The sequence below is a fragment of the Pelecanus crispus genome, chromosome 1 (assembly GCF_030463565.1).
Source record: "Pelecanus crispus isolate bPelCri1 chromosome 1, bPelCri1.pri, whole genome shotgun sequence".
Classification (NCBI taxonomy): Eukaryota; Metazoa; Chordata; class Aves; order Pelecaniformes; family Pelecanidae; genus Pelecanus; species Pelecanus crispus.
In genome coordinates, this window is record NC_134643.1 from 86328918 (window position 1) to 86347344 (window position 18427).

The 18427-nt window shown below is 47.3% G+C and overlaps 1 protein-coding gene across 1 annotated transcript; it reads left to right on the plus strand.

The window, feature by feature from the left end:
- Positions 1 to 2728: 2728 nt before the first annotated feature.
- MFAP5 (microfibril associated protein 5) lies at positions 2729 to 11278 on the plus strand. Its single transcript, XM_009491245.2, has 8 exons — positions 2729 to 2789; positions 5514 to 5561; positions 6719 to 6754; positions 8394 to 8429; positions 9226 to 9261; positions 9976 to 10063; positions 10497 to 10570; positions 11157 to 11278. Exons 1-8 carry the CDS (start codon positions 2729 to 2731, stop codon positions 11276 to 11278), a joined length of 501 nt encoding a protein of 166 aa, XP_009489520.1.
- The last annotated feature ends 7149 nt before the right edge of the window (positions 11279 to 18427 follow it).

Consider the following 18427-nt stretch of genomic DNA (forward strand, 5'->3'; position numbering starts at 1 on the left):
ATAGGGTTTCATTCCTAGTCTGCAATTTGTTGAGAAGAAACGAGGGTTACCTGGCCACCAGGATAAGCCTTAGGGGACACAGCTTTCCCCTACAAGGTTTCTGTCTTTCATTGCTGTATGAGGGAGCTTGGGTCATTTCCTAGCTTTCTCCTTCAACGTCCTTGGCTTCAGGACTGAGATTGTGCCTTGAAGCTCTTACAAGGGGCACCGTCCAGCCAATGCCTCCTCAGACCCAGAGGAGCAATTCCAGGAGCAGCAAAGGGAAAAGAAGTCTCTGAGAAAGCAACAGGAGAGAGGGCATCTGTTGGAAGAAGTGTTAGGGGAGAGCAGCTATTCCAGTGGGGCTGACTCATAAAGCACAGCGTGCTTGGAGGCAAAGCAGTGCAAGGGAGTCTGAAGGACGGCACAGTGAGGGGCAGATCTCATTCTTCCTCTTCCTTTCTCAGTATACCTCTCTCCCATTTTCCTACTTTTTAACTTTTTCTTTTGCACATGTTTTCGCTCTTCCCCACCTTTCTTAGACTGCACAGAATGGCAACAGCCATTCCCTGCCCCCCCTGCACATGAACCTGGTCCTGAGAGGGGGGCCCATCCTCATCACTATCTCCATCCCCATCCCCATCCTCATCACCATCTCCATCCCCTTCCCCATCCCATCTCATCCCCATCCCAATCACAATCACATCCCCATCTCCATCTCATCCCCATCCCATCTTCATCTCCATCACCATCCTGATCACATCGCTATCCCCATCTCCATCCCCATCTCCGTCTCCATCCCCATCTCTGTCCCCATTCCCATCTCCGTCTCTATCCCCACCCCCATCTCTATTCCCATCCCCATCCCCATCCCATCCATCACAATCACATCCCCATCTCCATCTCATCCCCATCCCATCTTCATCTCCATCCCCATCCTGATCACATCCCTATCCCCATCTCCATCCCCATCCCCGTCTCCATCCCCATCTCTATTCCCCCTCCCATCCCCATCTCTATCCCCATCCCCATCCTATCTCCATCCCCATCCTATCTCCATCCCCATCCCAATCACATCCCCATCTCCATCTCATCCCCATCCCATCCTCATCTCCATCCCCATCCCAATCACATCCCCATCTCCATCCCCATCTCCATCCCAATCCCCATCCCCATCTCCATCCCCATCCCAATCACATTCCTATCTCCATCTCCGTCCCCATCCCCATTTCCATCCCCATCTCTATCCCCAACCCCATCACAATTACAATCACATCTCCATCTCCATCTCCATCTCCATCTCCATCTCCATCTCCATCTCCACCCCAATCCCAATCCCAATCCCAATCCCAATCCCAATCCCAGTCCCATCTCCATCCCCATCCCCATCCCGCCGTGAGGCGCCGGCCCCGCCCCGCCCCGCCGCGGGGCAGCGGGGTGATGTCATCACAGTTGCTGCCAGCCGATTGGCTGCCTGCCAGCCCGCCATCTGCCCGCGGCCGGCGGGGCGCCGGTGCCCCCCGCCCCCCCCCCCCCCCCCCCCCGCGCCTCCCGCTCCGGTCCTCCCCGTCCCCGCCGCCCGCGCTCGGCCCCCGCAGCGGGCCGGGCCGGGCCGGGCCGGGCCGGGCCGCCTTGCACCCCCGCACCCCGCCCGGCCGGAGCGTCCCGCCCGGCGCGGAGGGACGCGGCGGCCGGAGGAGCCGGGCTTGCAGGGCGCGCCGGCTGCGCCGTGTGCCCGGAGCGGGGGAGTCCGCGGGAGCACCGGGGGGGGCCAGGCTCCGTCCCGGCAGCGTGGCAAGCCGAGCGTGCCCTTTAGGCAACCAGGGCTGCGGGCTCTGCAGCGTGCGTGTGCCAGAGGCAGGCAGGAAAACAGAAAAGAGGACCAAAGGACTGGGGTGGAAAGAGGCAGCAGCTGAGTGGGGAAACAAGGCGAGATGTGGCGGCGTAAGGAGAAGAGGGACTGCGTAGGAGGGCCAAACGAAACGGGACGTGAATGTGTAACGTAGACACAAGAATCCGTCCCTGGTGCTGGGCCATCCTGGGGGAATGGGAGGAGCGGGCTCCCTTCGGAGGATAATAAACTCTGGAATGAGGGTGTGGGCTGCTGCTCCTCGCTCCCCCCCTCATTCCACATGCATGATGACACCACATCCCACCATCTCACTGGCTTCTCCTTTTTCTTTTTTTTTTTTTTCCCAAAAAATCGTATTTTGAAGACAACCAAAAGTAGAACATGTTCTGGGTGTGGCTGCATGTGATTTACCCAATAGGCAAAGTGGGGGGGACCACTGAAGGGGAAAGACGGAGTGTCTGCTGCTCAAGGGAGTGGAGACCAAGAGCTGCAGTAAGTGATGGGGACCCTATCTATTCTCTCGGTGCTCCTCAAGATAATTTAAAAGTAGCAGAAAGTGGAGGAGATAACAAGGGAAAGCTTTTCTTTGCATGCTGGGGCTGTGTGTGGAGGGGGGCTTAGCCACCTGGATGAGAAAAGAGATAGAGACTGGAGAAAGGAGGTGGAAAGAGAAAGAAAGCAAGCAGATGGAGTTATATATTCAGTCCAGAATGTTTCAGAAACACCTGGAAAACTGGCCAGATTAGGAGGGAGACAGGTGGGAGGGAGGCTGGGAAGACAAAATAGTCTTGAGAGGGAAACAGAGACAGCAAGCGAAAAGTTTCTGTGCTATAGGGGAGGGTATCCCTGTTCCTGCCTTAACTTTCCTCTGACTCCTCTCTTCTCCACTCTGCAGGGATGAAGACCTCTGGAGCCTGTATACTGTTGTGTCTCTTAGCACTGTCCTTGTCCCCAGCTGGTGAGTCCTTACGGCAGGGGGAGGATTTCTTCTCCGCCCTGGCCCCGTGGAGTTTCCAACACAGGCTAGTGTGCAGTGACCTAAGGAGGAAGACAGACATGTAGATGAACAGTGAAGGGGGAAGGACTGAACAGGAAAGGCATGGTGGATATAGGGTTGTAAGGAAAAAATTAGGAACTGGGGACTGGTTCCCATGTGTCCGCTTTCCAGTAAGTACTGGGAGTTGCAAGAGGCAGAGCTCCACAGCCTCCACTGCAGGCATGTTTGGGTAAGCAAAACAGCCAGGTCGAGTTGAGAAAGAGGGTTAGCTGTGCTTTGTGCTTACTATAGACTGCTGTACCACCTGTGTTTGCATCATCTGCAGAGCATTTCCCAGTGCTCCACAAGACTTGTTCTGTCATAGCTGTGAAACATTTGCTGTCACTAGTGGTTCCTGCTGGAATGGCCCCATTCCAGGCCACTCGGCTGCCAAGAGGGTTTGTAGGTTTTTTGTATAGCTGTTTGAGAAACCTAACCTCTGTAGTTCAAACCACTCTCTGCTTTTTTGTTGTTGTTGTTGTGTTTTGTTGCTCCACTTCTTTGTTTGCTCAGAGTTACTTTGGCAAAAATTCAGGTGGAATCAAATTTGTTAAAAAAAAACCACAAAACAAACCAAAACAAGAGGGCAGCATCAGACATTATAGTTGGAAGACTCAGGACAGACAGTGAAAGAATATTAATTCTGGTGAATGGAAAAAGCTTTGCCCAGGAAAGACTGTATGTAGGAGACAAGATGACTGCACATATCACATTCAAATCAGGTTATTTCAATCTACTCTTCTCGGTCCTTGCCTCATGCTGAAGCCTGTTTCTGCTCCCAATAGCACTTTTTCCTGTAAAGGTGCACAGTAGAGGATATCATGTTTGTGACTGTGAAGCAGGGAGGAGAGGCATCAAAGAGATGAGCTTGTAGGTGGCCTATAAAGTTAGAGGCAGGAAAAAAACACTGTGGATTTTATGATGCATGAAGGAGGCCTGAAAGGAAGATTTCTTACCTTTTTGTATTTTGGTTTAGCATTTCTGTGTTTTTTTGTTTTAACTTGGAAAACAACAGGAATCACTAGCTGGTCTCTCATTGTCTCTTTTGGTTTTGGGTGAGCTACAGATTCAGTGAATTAGGGTCACAGTTTTCCCAGACCTCAAGGATGAATTTATTGCAGCTTGGACAATAAAGTCCAATCATTTATAAAGCATATGAATTGGGTACCATAGCAAATATAAATTGAAGTGATTGAAGATCTCATAAGGAAGTCACCTCTTTTGTCTCTTCCCCTCATATGCAGAGGTTTCACTTCCCTTGTGTCCTGTTGTTTTAGAATTGGGCCAGTTTTCTAGTTACTTCCTAAGGAGGGGGGCAAAAAAGCTAGTAAGAGCTGACTTTTCAATATGACCCCTGTTTCAAATCTGGTACCTCTGGCCCCTGCGATGGTTTCAGAATTTGTGTCCTTCCTTTTGTATCAGGAACAAATGAGAAAGTGTTCAATGTCATTTTTCTCCTCTACTTGTTACCATTAAGAGATTAGCCAGAACAGGGGAAGTTTTGGGCTGCACTACATGGTGCACTTGAGTTATTATACACATCTGGCTCTCCCTGGGTCAGTCACCAGCAGCTGAGCCCTTGCTGGCAGCTGGGTGGGGAAGGGAATAGCAGGGTCCAGTGACTCCTGTAGTGCTGCAGAGCAGAGTTATATAGGGGTCCCAAGAGTCCCTCTGCAGCCTGGAAGTAACTGCTCTTGGAATGAGGAAGAACTAAGACTAAAGCTCTAGACCTGATAGTTTTTACCCATGCAGTGCTCCCATTAAGAACAGAAAGCTAAAGGCTGAGTTCATAAGATGTAGCAGGGTGTACTGTTTTTTGGGCTGGTCCTGCGCGCATCCCTGCAGTGCCCCAGATCACTGAGTTTTTCCTGCCAACTCCTTCCTTCATCCCACCCCAGTTATGCAGACATTTCCCTCCTCTGTGGCTAGCAGGAAATATTTTCCTATTCCTGGCTGCTGTAGGAAGCAGCTCTCTCACCCTTTATATTTGGACAAATGAACAGTCTAGCTCAGTTTCAATTTCTTCTCTTCCACACAGCATGCACAGCCAAGCCTTCATCATTCTCCTTCTCCAGTGCGCCCAGGGGCTGAGGGGAAAGATCTTCTGCTCCGTCCTCCATACCCAGGCAGGATGATGGACCAGAAAATTATTTGCCTAAGGAGCTACAAGACCTGCAATCTGTTTCTTACTGTGCCAATGACTCAGTCTGTGACCCCAAGCAAATAATTTCCATGACTCAGTTTCCTCTTTATAAAATGGAGATAGGAATTTTGACCAGCCTCCAGAGCAGGGAGGCAATGAGCAGTTTGTTTTCAAAATGCATCAAATGGGGTTTCAGAAATGCAAAGCCCAGTAGCAGATCTGGAGGTATTTACTATCTTGTCCCTGTGCCTAGCCTTTGACCCTGGTGGAAGCAGGAGAGATAGGATCAGAACCCGCTGTATCCACAAGTCATTGAAGAATGAACCCAGCCAGTGGTGGAGGCTGGGGCAGAGAGGAGATAATTTCTCCCTTCAGCAGAGGGCAGTGGTGTCTCCTGGACAGATAAGCACCTCGAAAAAAAAATTTTTTTTTTCACAGAGCCTGCAGAATATAGAAACCCCTCTCTCTTCCTTTCTTCACTCCCCTCTCTTCTTCTCTTGCAGACTGGTTTCCGTGGGTGGTCAATGGGCAAGAACTGGAAAGTGCAACGGGTAAGTATTAGAGGCATGTTATGTGCTAAAGACTGCTCATGTGACCCAGTTGTCCTGTTACAGCCTGTGTAATTGCAAATGCTGTTCTTTGTTTCCTTGCCTCTGACATTGTGAGCTTGTCTTTCAGTGAAGATTAAACAAGCCCTCCAAGACAACCTGCTAAGTGTTGTGTTTTCTTTACAAATAATTCACTACTGTTGGGGTCCTGAACACTTAGCTGAAGCACATGAAGTTACTGTTCACAGTCGAGGGTTGTGGGAGATCCAGGAGAGCTGATAACTCTTCAGCTATGAGATGCTCAGGGAACTCTTCCGCTGCTCAGGAAAATCCCAAGAAAAAGGGTGCACAAGTAGCATGGTGCTTTAGCAGTGAGGCCACTGAGAAAGGGTATTGGCTGGTCTTCATACTGGCTGTGGCGTTAGGGGTGAATTGCTTTATTCCTCTGGACCTTTTTCCATTTCTGTGATGTGGTAAGATAAAATGAACCTATGTTTGCATCATGCTTCAGCACCCAGAAGAACCATAAGGGCCTGTGTTTTCTTCAAACTGAAGCCCCTGGCTAAGCCATCAGACATCTCCCAGCTATGATCCTGTCATGTGCAGTACCTGGGGCTTCCCAGAAAACTGTTCAGCAGCCAGTCCAAAATGTGTCCACCAAGCTTCCCTTTCCTTCACACTTTATCCCTCCATCACACCTACCCCAGCTTTGCCATCAGTCACCTTCCAAAGAAACTCATCTGCTGATGAATTTCTGCAGTCAAGGTTCTGGAGTTGCTTCCCTCCTCCTCTGCAGTGGGTGCCTCAGCTGTCTGTCCTACTGCTGCAAGAGCCATCAGCGCCTTCATTTCAGACATCATTCTTTCCCATCAAGATGCCCAGAGTAGCTGTATCTCAGAAGTCAGAATATGAATCCAGAGTTCAGTAAGGGTTGATGCAACATGTGCACTAAGAAATCCAGTCCCAGGCCAGTCACTGAAAAGGGGGATGGATACAGGTGGGGTGGGGGTACTGTGTTTGTTTATGTGTTTGCTGGATTGGATCCCACTGTCTCATGAGCCTACCATGGCAGCCAAGATAATTCAAGCTAGCTATGGCTAGCTATGTAAGGGACCATAAAGTAAAGATAAGCTATCTCAAGGACATTCTCTCTTTTCCAGGTGAAGTTAGCACCGATGCTCTTACCAGCACCTTCGGTAAGCTCTTATCTCTTGGCAACTTCAGGCTTCTTTTTCTCTTTTCACCTTTACTCCTGCCTACATAGCCCCAGAAATACCCATGATGCTCAGAAACTCCTCTTCCCCACTTCTGACATCTAGCAGTGCTTTTTCAGCGTTTATGGCTATCAGGGAGTCCTTTCTGTGCAGGGAGATGAATTTGGGGTGGCTTAATGGCCTGTTCTCCAAGGAAAGGCCAATCTCACCTGCTGTTAACAGGGCTCTCTGAAGCTGTTTGCACTGCAGGAAGCCATGAAATCTGAAGCTCACGCAGCCTGGGCTTCCAGAGAAGGTTGCAGGTAGGAAGAGACAAAATCATGAAGGAGAGAAATTGGTCAGGTTCACCAGTTAACTGGGCAGCACTGGGACACAGCTAGAGGCCATGCTTGAGTGCTCAGGAGACAGAGGTGGCGAAAAACCTGAAAGACAGTAATAAAGCATATTCTGAGCAGTGGTGGGATGGGGAGGTGGAAATACTGTTCTTTTAGTACTGTCTTCCCTGCTGTGCCTGCAGCCATGTCACTGGGGGACAGCAAAATGTATGCGAAAGATGGCATAGATGGAGGGCACTAGGAGATGAGCGCTTGTAGCATGCAATGTGCCTCCTTAGAGAGCCAAGCCTTGCTGTGGAGATAGCCCCAGGGGAAGGACACAGACCTGATGGGAGTGTAGGCATTTACAAGATAGGCTAATCCTTCTGGACTGACAATGGGGAATGGAGGAGAGGGCCAGAGGCTCAAGAGGGAGCCTCCCCACTTTTTCCATATGAGTCCTGTTTCAAATCTGGCACCACTGGCCTCGATGATGGTTTCTCTCTCTGCTGGGGCAGTCTCAAATGCACCCCTCTGAGGTGGGGGGGACCAGGCAGGGCAGGGAGAGGGAGAATACATCTGGTCGATGATATGGTTCAAAAGACAAAGTTGACGCAGCAGCACTTGGCTGTTGCTGGGAAGTGTGTTCTGTGTGTAGGAGAGCTCATCTGAGAGTGGTGTCCCATCCTCCAGGACAGCAGTTCCATGGTCTCTCCTCTGCCCTGTGAATCTGCTCATCAGCTGGCTAGGGTATTGTGGGTCAAACTGACCAGCTGTCATGGGAAAACACTGGAAGAGAAATGTGGAAGCACAAGATTGTATACACAAGGTGCATGATCTTCCTGGTGCAGACGGGAGGTGAAAACAACCTGTGTCAGTCTTGTGTTCAGTGTGTGAGATCTGACAGTCTGTAGGCGAGTAGATAAGACTTGGTGTCCAGTCCAAACTGGCGGTGGCTAACCTACATCTAAACCTGAAAAGATTAAATATGTAGCCTTTACAGCAGACTTCAGCTTCAAAATGCTTATTGTTGAGGGATCAAGGAGAAACTCTTCACAAAGGACGTGCCATGGGACCCATCTCTGCTCCACAGCATCCCATCAGCTTTAGGACACCCAGCATAGCCACAGGGAAAACCTGCAGTTACTCTGACAAGTCAGATAACGACATCATGATCAGCACTGTCTATGAACCAGATGTGGGATGGCTACTGGTCAGGAGTGGTGAACCACCAGCAGAACTGTGGGAGGGGGAAAGAGGCTGAAAGCTCAAATTAAGATCTTTCAGAACATCATCTTTTTTTCCAGCTGCAGCTGTCACACCACCTGTGCTTCTTAGTCCTGGTGAGTTTATTCTCAATTCACAGCCAAATGTTGTGGACCCCCACTTCCCTCTCCTTGCTCAGTCCCTTGCACACCCAGAGTCCTGCCTTCCCTGACTGCCCCTAACCATAGCCCGGATGCCCAAAAGACTCCTTCTGTCTACGCCCATCTGTTTTGTCTATGCTTCTGGCTGACACTATGGCACGTGAACAGGAGAAGTCTTCTATCTGTAACTGTTGATGAAAACTTATGCCTGGCAGTCAGTCCTCTGAGTTCCTTTCCAGTTTGTCACTCAGTAAATAATAAAATGTACTGGTTTACGGTGGTGCAGGTGGGTTGCTTTATCAGAGGGAACAACAAACCAACGTCCTTTTGACCCCTTGTTATGGTCATTAAAGAACCAGAGGTCTGGGGATGCTGTTTCTTAAAGGAATCACTGTTTCTTAGTAAGATGCAGTCACAGGCTCCTTCGCTTCTTGCCTAGATAGACGGCAATTACAGCAACTAAATACATTTACCCAACTTTTTGAATTATAAGTCAAGATGCCCTTGCAGTGTAGTTTTGAACAGTAGTGGTAATGCTTTGTGGTAAGACTTGGGCAGATTTTTAGCGTTGTTGGGTAGCTGGCACTAGATTCATATTGGATTTGTACATTCTCTTATGGTTTCATGTCAGTAACAATGAAATCTTTTTCCACATTAGAAGTTACAATGGAGGGCTCTTGAAAGAACTTTTCAGTTATTTGTTTTGTGTAAGCTGATGTCTAGGAAGGAATCAAGGTAAATCGCACTAACTTTGCTACCCTCTGTTTTCCAGTTCAGTCTGACAGCGAAACTACGCCGGCTTCATCAGGTACGTTTAAGTTTGCTGCGCAGACCCACTTTCACCCACCCTGTTACTTTTCCAGGCAGGTGCTGGCTGAGCACTGAGCTTTGTCTCCTGGAAAATTCCCTTCACCCTGTTCCTTGAGTTAGAAGTACTGGAGAATGACAGTAGTGGAAGCTGAAGTATTCCCCTGGGTGGCATGTCTGGGAGGGGAAGAACTGGCAGATCACCGGCCCAAATATGCTGGGTCAATATTCTGTCATTGTCAGTGGCCAAGACCTGGCATTTCAGAAGGAAATGCAAGAAAACCCATCATTGTTAGCTACGGGGTTGATTGTCCAGAAAAGAAAGGAACTAGATTTGTGTCCTGAAGTGTGCAATTGCACATGTATTAGAAACATGTGTCTTAAACATGCGACTGCAATTTACATTGTGTTTATTTGTGTCTATCCCCTTTACAGCATGTGCATTCTGTGTTGAGGATTCCCAATGGGCTTGTTTTGCTTTTCACTCAACTTTCCCTTACTTTTGTCTTATGAGGCAAGGGGATCAGAAATGTCTGCCTTATTTTCCTCTTCTCTAAACCATCCCCATCTCTCACAAGAGAGTGGAAAATAGAGGCTAGGGGCCTTCCCTAGAAGCCTGGAGGACTGTATCTAGTGATGAAGTTATATGTGTGCCAGAATTAATGCACCTGCCAATGATGCTGGATTGCACCTCTGTGTGTGTGTGTGTTCCCAGATTGTCGTGAAGAAAAGTTCCCTTGCACACGCCTGTACTCTGTTCACAAACCAGTAAAGCAGTGTATCAGCTACCTCTGTGTTACAAGGTAAGAAACCAGCAGTCCCGAAAAAAAGCCCTAAAAACTCTCCAGAAACGGCATGTACAGTTCAGCAATTGTTTCCTTTGAAGTCTAGAGGTTCCCTCAGGGAACCAGTTGGTGAGATGAATCCTGTCCTCAGAGTGTCCTTTTAGGGTGATTAATTAAAACAGCACAATAACTATTACCTGTGCAGCACCAAGAAGCTGTATTGTGCCCTATATTGTAATCAGTATTTACGGTATTTGGCCATTTCATGAAGTCTTGACAAAGATTACTTTCCTATTGACAACAGCCTTATTCTAGACTAACTAATCCTAAATTTTAGGATTTTCCTCCTCATCAGTGAATATACATGTTTACTCCTGTATCCCGTTTTTGTTTCTTTGGGTCCCTGTGCCTTCTTGCTACTGTCCTTGGCGTGTCCATGGTGGTCCCTCAGTGTGCGTCGCATGTACATAATAAACAAGGAGGTGTGCTCTCGCATTGTCTGCAAGGAGAATGAGGTCATGCAAGGTGAGTGGTAGCACAAGCTATCCTAGAAGAATAGCTGCAGCCATCTGATAGAGTCTCCAAGCTAACTAGTTACCCAGCCCCAATCCATATGTAGTAGTTTCGCTGGACTTGGCTTGTGGGAGCTCTAATGCAATGCAGCCTTGCATCCAGTACACGTGCCGTGAAAAACACTGGGAAGTAGATATTGTACTACCAAGAAGTATGAGAGCTCTGCCTTCCTCGATCTTGATCACGCTCTGCTAGCCCCAGACACACCCTTACTCAAAGTTGCATTCTTTTGAGGTTAAAGAGTAACTCTCAGTATTTCTATTCATGAACAGAAACAGGATCCAGTCTAGATTTTTTATGCAGTCTTTGTTGCAGCAAACTATGAGTGATTTTAATATGTATTGTACATAAATGAAGCCAGAAGGAAATAATAAAAGCCTAAGGACTTGTTCACTTCCCTCATGTACATGAGGATTCAGCAGTTTCTGTAGATGCAGTGAAGGATGTACCTTTAACTGTTCTGGTGGTGAAGAATTTGAATATTTGAATGAATCTTTGTTATTATCTGTCAACTTGTGTGTGTCTACTATATTTTCAGATGAGATCTGTCGCCAGCTGGCTGGCCTTCCTTCTCGACGTCTCCGCCGATCTGGGCAGCCCCAGCATCTCCCTTGCAGACAGCTCCTGGAGCAGCAGCGCAGGATGCCTGATGCTCTGTGAGCTACCAACAGTAGGAGAGAAAAAGGAAGGGAGAGAAGAGAAATCATCATCCACTACCTACAACCCAAGACAAGTCCTTCTCGTTTGTGATTTCCCCACTGTTTCCTTGCTTCTCTGCCTTCCCCCACATCCTCTTCTTCAGGTGCTGCAGTACACAGAGTCCCCTCTCTGCTAGTCCGTCATGGTGGCTGTTGTCATCTTCTAAATCTGTTGCTGGGGATGTGGGTTGCTCCCCTCTTTTCTCTCAACGTCTGTTTGGCATGCCATGAACTGCTCGTTTCCCAGAGGTCCTTATAAATGTGCTGCATCTTCTCTTGCTTTGCATCTGCAGAGAGACATACATAGGGACAGGATGCAGTCCTCTCCAATGGTACAGATGCGCTAAGCTGCATCTCATGTGGAGGAATGCAAACCTTTATGCCCTAGGACTCCTGGCCTAGGTTTCTTGCATGGCATCAGTATGAGTTTGGATATGGTTAGTCAGCCTGAGCCTCTCCAGTCCTCCTGAGCCACTGAGTTTGCTGTGTGATAGCACAGCCTCCTCCTGTGTCTACTGGCCTCAGAGAAGTGACAGAAGTGGGAGATGAGCTGTCCTCAACCCAAGGCAAACCTCATTGTCCCTGTATGGCAGCAGATCATTTATAACTACCTCTGGGAAGTTCTTTGTCTCAAGCCCATTGCCTCCCTTACACACAACTGCTACCGAAAGGAAGAATTCTGGATTTAGTATGGCATCATATTTTTCTCAAGAAGATGTTGGAACAGAGTGCTGCCTGTTTCCTCTCCCTCCTCTCCTCTCCCCCATTCTGTCCTTCACTTCCCATTGAAGAAATCTCTTGATGCCATTCCAGGCAAGTTCCAGGGAGCAGTAAGTATGGCTGCCTCTGCTCCTAAGCCCAGGAGAGCCCACGAAGAACCTGTGTGTCCTCGCAGTACTGGGAACTTGCAATGAATTAGCTTGTCCTGGTGACTTGTCTTGGTCTGGCTACCTCCACACTCTCCAGTTGCTGAGCCTGCTTTCAGTATCGCCACTTGAGTTCCTACCTCCTGACCTGGGAGCTCCTGCACAAAGCAGAAAGGAGTCACAAATTGGAATGGGATGTGGGAGAAGAATCGTTATCTGGGATCCCTGGGTTTTCCTGCAGGTTCTCTGGCTGTGCTGACCTGCACAGATCTAGGTGCTGATGGGGAGGTAAACGTATCTGCAGGTATAAGTGCTTATAGGGCAGGCCAACCTGGGGAAAAGAATTCACTCTGGTAGCACCTGAATGTCTGTGGTCTGCTCAAGAACTTTGTTTTCCAGATATATGGAGAACAGTTCCAGGTATATGGACAGTTTTCGCTATAAGACTGGGTAGGGTAAGTGGGGAAGAGCTGTCTGAAGTGTATTAATCACTCTGTGTGACTCTCAGTGGCATGATTCTGTGGGGCATGGGAGCTGAGCAGCTTAACTCACTGCAGCAGCAGATCAGCAAGACCCTGTCTCTAGGACCTCTAAGCATTGTTCCCAACTAACAGAAAGCCAGTTTGCTAGAGTAGGCATTCACTCCCATCACAGAATATACTTTGCTGCTGAACTGAGTACCATTCAGCACTGGTCTGCTGCACAGAGCCAGGGCCAGACAATATAGGGGACAGTTTGCTGCCCAGAGGCAGATGTCTCAGAAAAAAAGAGCAAAACAATTAAGTTAAGAGCCTCTCCCTAGGACTCGAATTTCTGCTGTATGCAGCAAAAAGCTGGTTACATCCTCTTTGTAGGGGAAGACACCCTGTACAGACATAGATTTGTTCTGTGTAAGGTCAAAATTGGCCATAGATGGGCTAAATCTCTCTATATTAATCCACTATACAGGAGAAAGAATTCCAAGTTATGCAGTGACTGGAATTTCATCCTACACATAGGGGCATTGCACCCCTACACAGAGGATGATGCTCCTCTTGAGTACTTGAAGCTCATGAGACTAGGGATGGAGGAGGAATTTCTCTGTACTGAGAGTGTGCATGTTTCTGTAGAGAGGAGGGCACTGAGAGCTTGATCTCAAAGATGTTCAAGCCACTGGCAGCCACTGACTTCTATGTTGGGTTGCATGTGGAATCTGTCTGTGTGGAGGAAGGTGGGATGGAGGCGAGATGTTAGAGGGAGCTCTTGGAAATTGGACTAGGCCAAGTCTCCACTCTGTATTTAGAGTTGAATGTAAGCTAATCTAGATATATAACTGTATAACATAGCTACTGTACAGTATATAGAAATTTTTCATACAGTTTGGGGAACGGTTAGAAGCCTTTCTATTGCTTGCTTTCAGCAGGGAGAGGAAGAGAAGCTCCTCTCCAGGAGAACACTGTTTTCGTGCTAGAGTCCATATAATGCACACAAAAATATTAAAAGAAAATGTATTTCCTGTTATTCTTGGCAACTCTCATGTGTTTGGGTTTATTTGTCTCTAGCTGTATTTCTTCCAGATTTGTGGGCAGACTTGACTCCATCCCAAATCTGTCATTTGAACCTCTTTGCTCCCTGCTAGCCCAGTCTTCCACTGCCTTCACTCATCAAAGGTCTTCCTGGGAGGTCATTATTTTTTCTAGAGATGCAGAAAGTTATCTTCAGCATTTTTTTTCCATGGATAGCTGTGCTAGATTTTCCTGACAGTTGATAGCTGCTGAGCACAGGGATAACTCCTCCCAGCCCATGAGATTTGTGCTGAGAACAGACCTTTTCACAGTGCATGTGCCATAACTTGCTGGTGGAGAATTACCATCTCCAAGTAAAATGGTAAGATGGCTGAAATAAGAGAAGAGCTGTGATAAATCACCTCATAAGCAAAGAAGAATTTGTTCGCTAGAGCCATTTAACTCAGTAATGGGAATAACTGAAAGACTACATTAAAAATTGCACATCTAGGTCAAAAGGATTAGGAAAATTTCTCTTTCATTGAATTTCTGACTTTTGCATAGATTTATCAGGCACTGACTGTACATCATATTTTGGTCGAAAAGATGGAGCACAGAGCATGGAGGCCTCTAGGCAGCGTCTTCATGTGCAAGCAGTCAAGTCTGCATTTAGATGGTATTTCTAGAACAAAAGTGGCTATGGCCCAAATTATCCATCAAGCTGCCTCTGACAGTGTCCCATAGTTCTTCAGAACTAAATCACACAATGCAGGTTATTGCACAACACTGTCCCTTAGAATCGGTGCTCCTTCCTGGATAACACTGCGGTGTCCCTATGTTGGACTGTTATAATGAAAACAGCCTCAGCCCGAGTGACTGTAGATGTTGCTCCCATCTACACAGGCCTGGCCTTGCTCTGGCTCATGAGCTCTTGGCCTTAGCAGTGCCTCTCTATCGACACATTCCACCAGCTGTGTGAGCAGAGTACAACATATGCCATTGACTTTTTGTAATTCAGTTTATTCTCCTTGTCCTTACAGTACTGGAGTCCAAAAGGCTTCCCCATCTTCATTAGCGCTTATCCTATACACAGATTTATCTCCCCTGCCACTCCAACCTGAATTGCCATGATGCTGCATTGCTGGTCTCTGGATGTTGCCTTCTCTTGGGGAAATGGTTTTAAATATAGCTCCAGCCAGGTCTGTTTCTCACGAAGTTGGACTAGCCACAAAGCAAGCTGCCAGAATCCCATTTTAGAAGCACGATCTAGAGTTTGTGGCTGATTTTCATAAACTATTCTGACCCGGAGTGGGAGTTAGAAGGCCTGCAGTTACTTCCCACACAATGGGTTCTTGCTCATTTTGGTGTCACGGCTCCTGAGTAACGATCAGTGTTGCCAGTTTGAAGGCTGCTGTTTTAAGGCCAGTGCTCTGATGCCTGGTCCCCAGTTTGAAGCGGTACCTCACTTTGCTAGTCATATGGAGCTGGAGCTCCCTGCAGGGGAAGCTGGCCACACTAAGGGCTTTCTGCTGCACCTGGAAAGCAGGGGTTGTTCCACCTTCCCATCTCTCCTTCTCCTCTTTGTTCTCTGCCTCTATTTTCCTCATCTCTTCTCTTTCTTCTCTGTTCATATGTTCATCTTGGAGCAAGAAACATGGTGAGGAGGGCAGTGGGGTGAGGTGGGGCAGCAGGAAGGGTGCTCAATGAGGTGACCCACGGCATTGCCAAGTGGGGCTGGGGGCAGTGCTTGGCCCATGCCAGCTCTCCTTTTCTCTTGCCCTCCAGTTGTCACACGCTGCGGCTCCCTCAGCTGCCAAGCTTGGGATTTTCTGAAGGGAAGGACATGCCAGTCAGAGCAGGGAGGGGAGAATGGCACCTCAGGTCAACTTGTGCACTGTGGGAACAGCAACTGCATGTCTTGAGATGGCGGCCCCTGGTTGCAGGAACAAGGCAAGGAGGAAGGGGAGTGCTGCAGGAAAGCACAGAGAGGCTGTTGGAAGCAGCTGCCATGTCACCTGGAAGCTCCATGTTGCCTGGACCTTGTCCACAAGAATCCACAGCATGAACAAAATGTGCTGTCATCAGGCCTCTCAGCTTGGAGGGATCCCACAAGAGCATACTGCTGGCTGGGTTGTGGGCTTGTCCTTCACAGAGGGGAGCAGTGCTTGCAACCCATCCAAAAAGAGCACCTCTATTACATAAAGAATAGCTGGCTTGAAACCAAAAGGATTTTAGTTAAAAACAACAACAAAAAAAGAAGTTGTAGGTTTTTTTAAAAAAGATTTTAAAGGTGCGTGATCCCATAACATTTACTCCTGGCACCACATGATCTGACATTGTTTGACAGTGTACAGTTGTGAACAGCCCCTTGACTGGGGCACAGGAAATCCGAATTCCATTTCTGTATCTCCTTTTCACCTCCTGCTCTCTGATCTTCAGCGTATTGTTTCACTTCTCTCTGTTCCCTGCCATCCTTAGCCCTTGTAATGTAGCAAGCTGGAATAAAGTCCCACAAAATAGAGAGCTGGATTTAGTCCATTAAAAAAAAAAACCCTCTAAAAAAAATGTGTGTGAAACATCATGAATGAATTTGCTTGTCTACTTTTGCTATTGATGTAAATGTTTTTTTCAAATAAAAATGTTTTCAATAATATAAGTTATATCAGTTAAAATGCAAGCTGCATGTACTTGCTGCTACTATGTTGAAGTATATAAAAAAACTGAATTGGTGAAAGTCATCAGCAGAGTAAAGCTTCATTTAATGAATAAATTCTCTTTCAGAATGCTGTTTTGAGCATTTTACTAAGATTGCAATTTCCATACATATACAGCTTGTCACAAATTAGACATTAACAAAAAGATGTAATTAATAAACATGTAATTCAATGTGTCTAAATAATAATGTGAGAACTCACCTGTTTAAATATAAGAATAAATGTACATGAAGCTGTGCATTTTTTTGAATAAATGTCCTTATTGAGATAGTATACCTTCCCAGTTAAGATCATAGATAAAATTATGTTGAAAGTTAGGAAGCAGAGCTAACTTCAAAGATAATCAGATTGCTCAGAGCCTTGTCCAGCTGAATTTTGAAAAAGTCAGCAAGGATGGAGAATCCACAACCTGTTCCAGTGCTGCACCACACTTAAGATGGAGAATATTTTCCTGATGTCAGATCAGAAATTGCTTCATTGCAGCATTTCTTTGTTGCCTTTATTCTTTTTGCTGTGCACCTCTGAGCAGACTCTGTCTCCATCTCCCCTACAATACTGCTGCAGACAACTGAAGAAAATAGCAAGAAGAAACACTTAGTTCATACAAAGCCTGAGTTTTATTGCAAAACAAGGACTTCTGATTATTACAATTAATCATCTTCCTTTGGGGAAACTGTATTAAAAACGCAAAACGTGAAGAAAATCAATGGTTCAATTAAAGGATTTACACTCTGTGTCCCTGAAGCAGGACACTTTGTGCTCATACAGCATCTACTTCTTGTTCACTGCTTTCTCAGCCTGAGGCCACTTTCGATTTCTCTGCCTTGGGTTTGGTAGCCTTGGGTTTCACTGTTTTGCCCTTAGCTGGACCTTTTTTAGTCTGTCAGCTTTCATATTTTCTAAGCACTTGATTGCTTTCTTGGCCACGGTGGCTGCCAGTCTTGGTTTCCTTGGGATTTCCTTCACAGCCACAGCTAATCTGGGCTTCTTGGCAGTGCCAGTCAAGGGTCACGTGGTTCTTAGCCTTTGTTGCCTTCTTGGCACCTTCCTCTTGGCTTGTTGTTGAGTTTAAAGGAGCTAGAAGTACCAAGTCCTCTTGTCCAGGCTGCCCTTGTCCAGGCTCCTGAGCCCAAGCCTGGTGCAGCTGTTGTCCTTCTGTACTACGTAGACTTCAGTTCCCTTTCAGAGTGGTAAGAGAAAGTTCTTCTGTGCTTCTTGGAGACAGTCATTGCCCTCATAATCAGCTCCCCTGGAGGGTGGGGGCTTGCAGGATTTGGATCCTCCTGCCACCTTCTCTGTCTTCTTAGCCAATGCCTTAGAGACTGGAGCAGCAGTGGCATGTGCAGCAGCAGCAGTTGCTTCAAACATGATAGCCAGCACAGCCTACCAATGTGGTGTCTTGACCAAGGTTTTGGTTTCACACTGATGCGCATGTCAGCGTGCCATCTCTTGTATTGAGTGCCTTGTACCTACAAAGCCTTTCCATGCTGAAGGCATTCCTGTGGTGCTTACTGCTCTGACTGTTCCCTTGTAGCACCAAAGTCAGATGGTGTTAGAAAACACCCACGAGAAAATGCTTACACCTCACTGTGTCTCTTGTCTGGTACCCAAATAGGACAGATCAGCTGGAGCAAGCTGCATTGGCCATTATTATGGATTAACAAATAAAACCTGTTTTCTTCCACAGCCTAGACTTAGCCTCCAGCCTGGTCCTTGCTGCGGAGGAAGGGTTCAAAAGAGTTTCTTTTCTGCTTAGTGCAGTGTGAATGTAGTTGTTCCTGAGACTCTCCGCACTATGGTCAAAAGTAATTTTCTCATCAGCTCTGCTTGAGCCCAGTGCCATCATTACACCATTTCTCTTCACTCCATTGTCCATCAGCTGGTACTTTGTAGTTTCTCTTTGGTTTAGTTTAGGAAAGGCATCTGAACTCTTCATAGTCTCTGCAAGCCCCTTTGCCATTTCTGTTCCCTGAGAGTCCCCCCAGGGCACTGCTTCAGGGTAAATTTTTGCCTCTCCAATCTGTTAGCTTTTTTGGTCTTGTCACCA

Bases quoted from the DNA above. Each gene is read 5' to 3' on its own strand.
- MFAP5 (XM_009491245.2), top strand. From the start codon at position 2,729: ATGAAGACCTCTGGAGCCTGTATACTGTTGTGTCTCTTAGCACTGTCC. The intron at 5,562-6,718 runs GTAAGTATTAGA...TCTCTTTTCCAG, and splicing joins AGAACTGGAAAGTGCAACGG to GTGAAGTTAGCACCGATGCT. The intron at 9,262-9,975 runs GTACGTTTAAGT...GTGTGTTCCCAG, and splicing joins AACTACGCCGGCTTCATCAG to ATTGTCGTGAAGAAAAGTTC.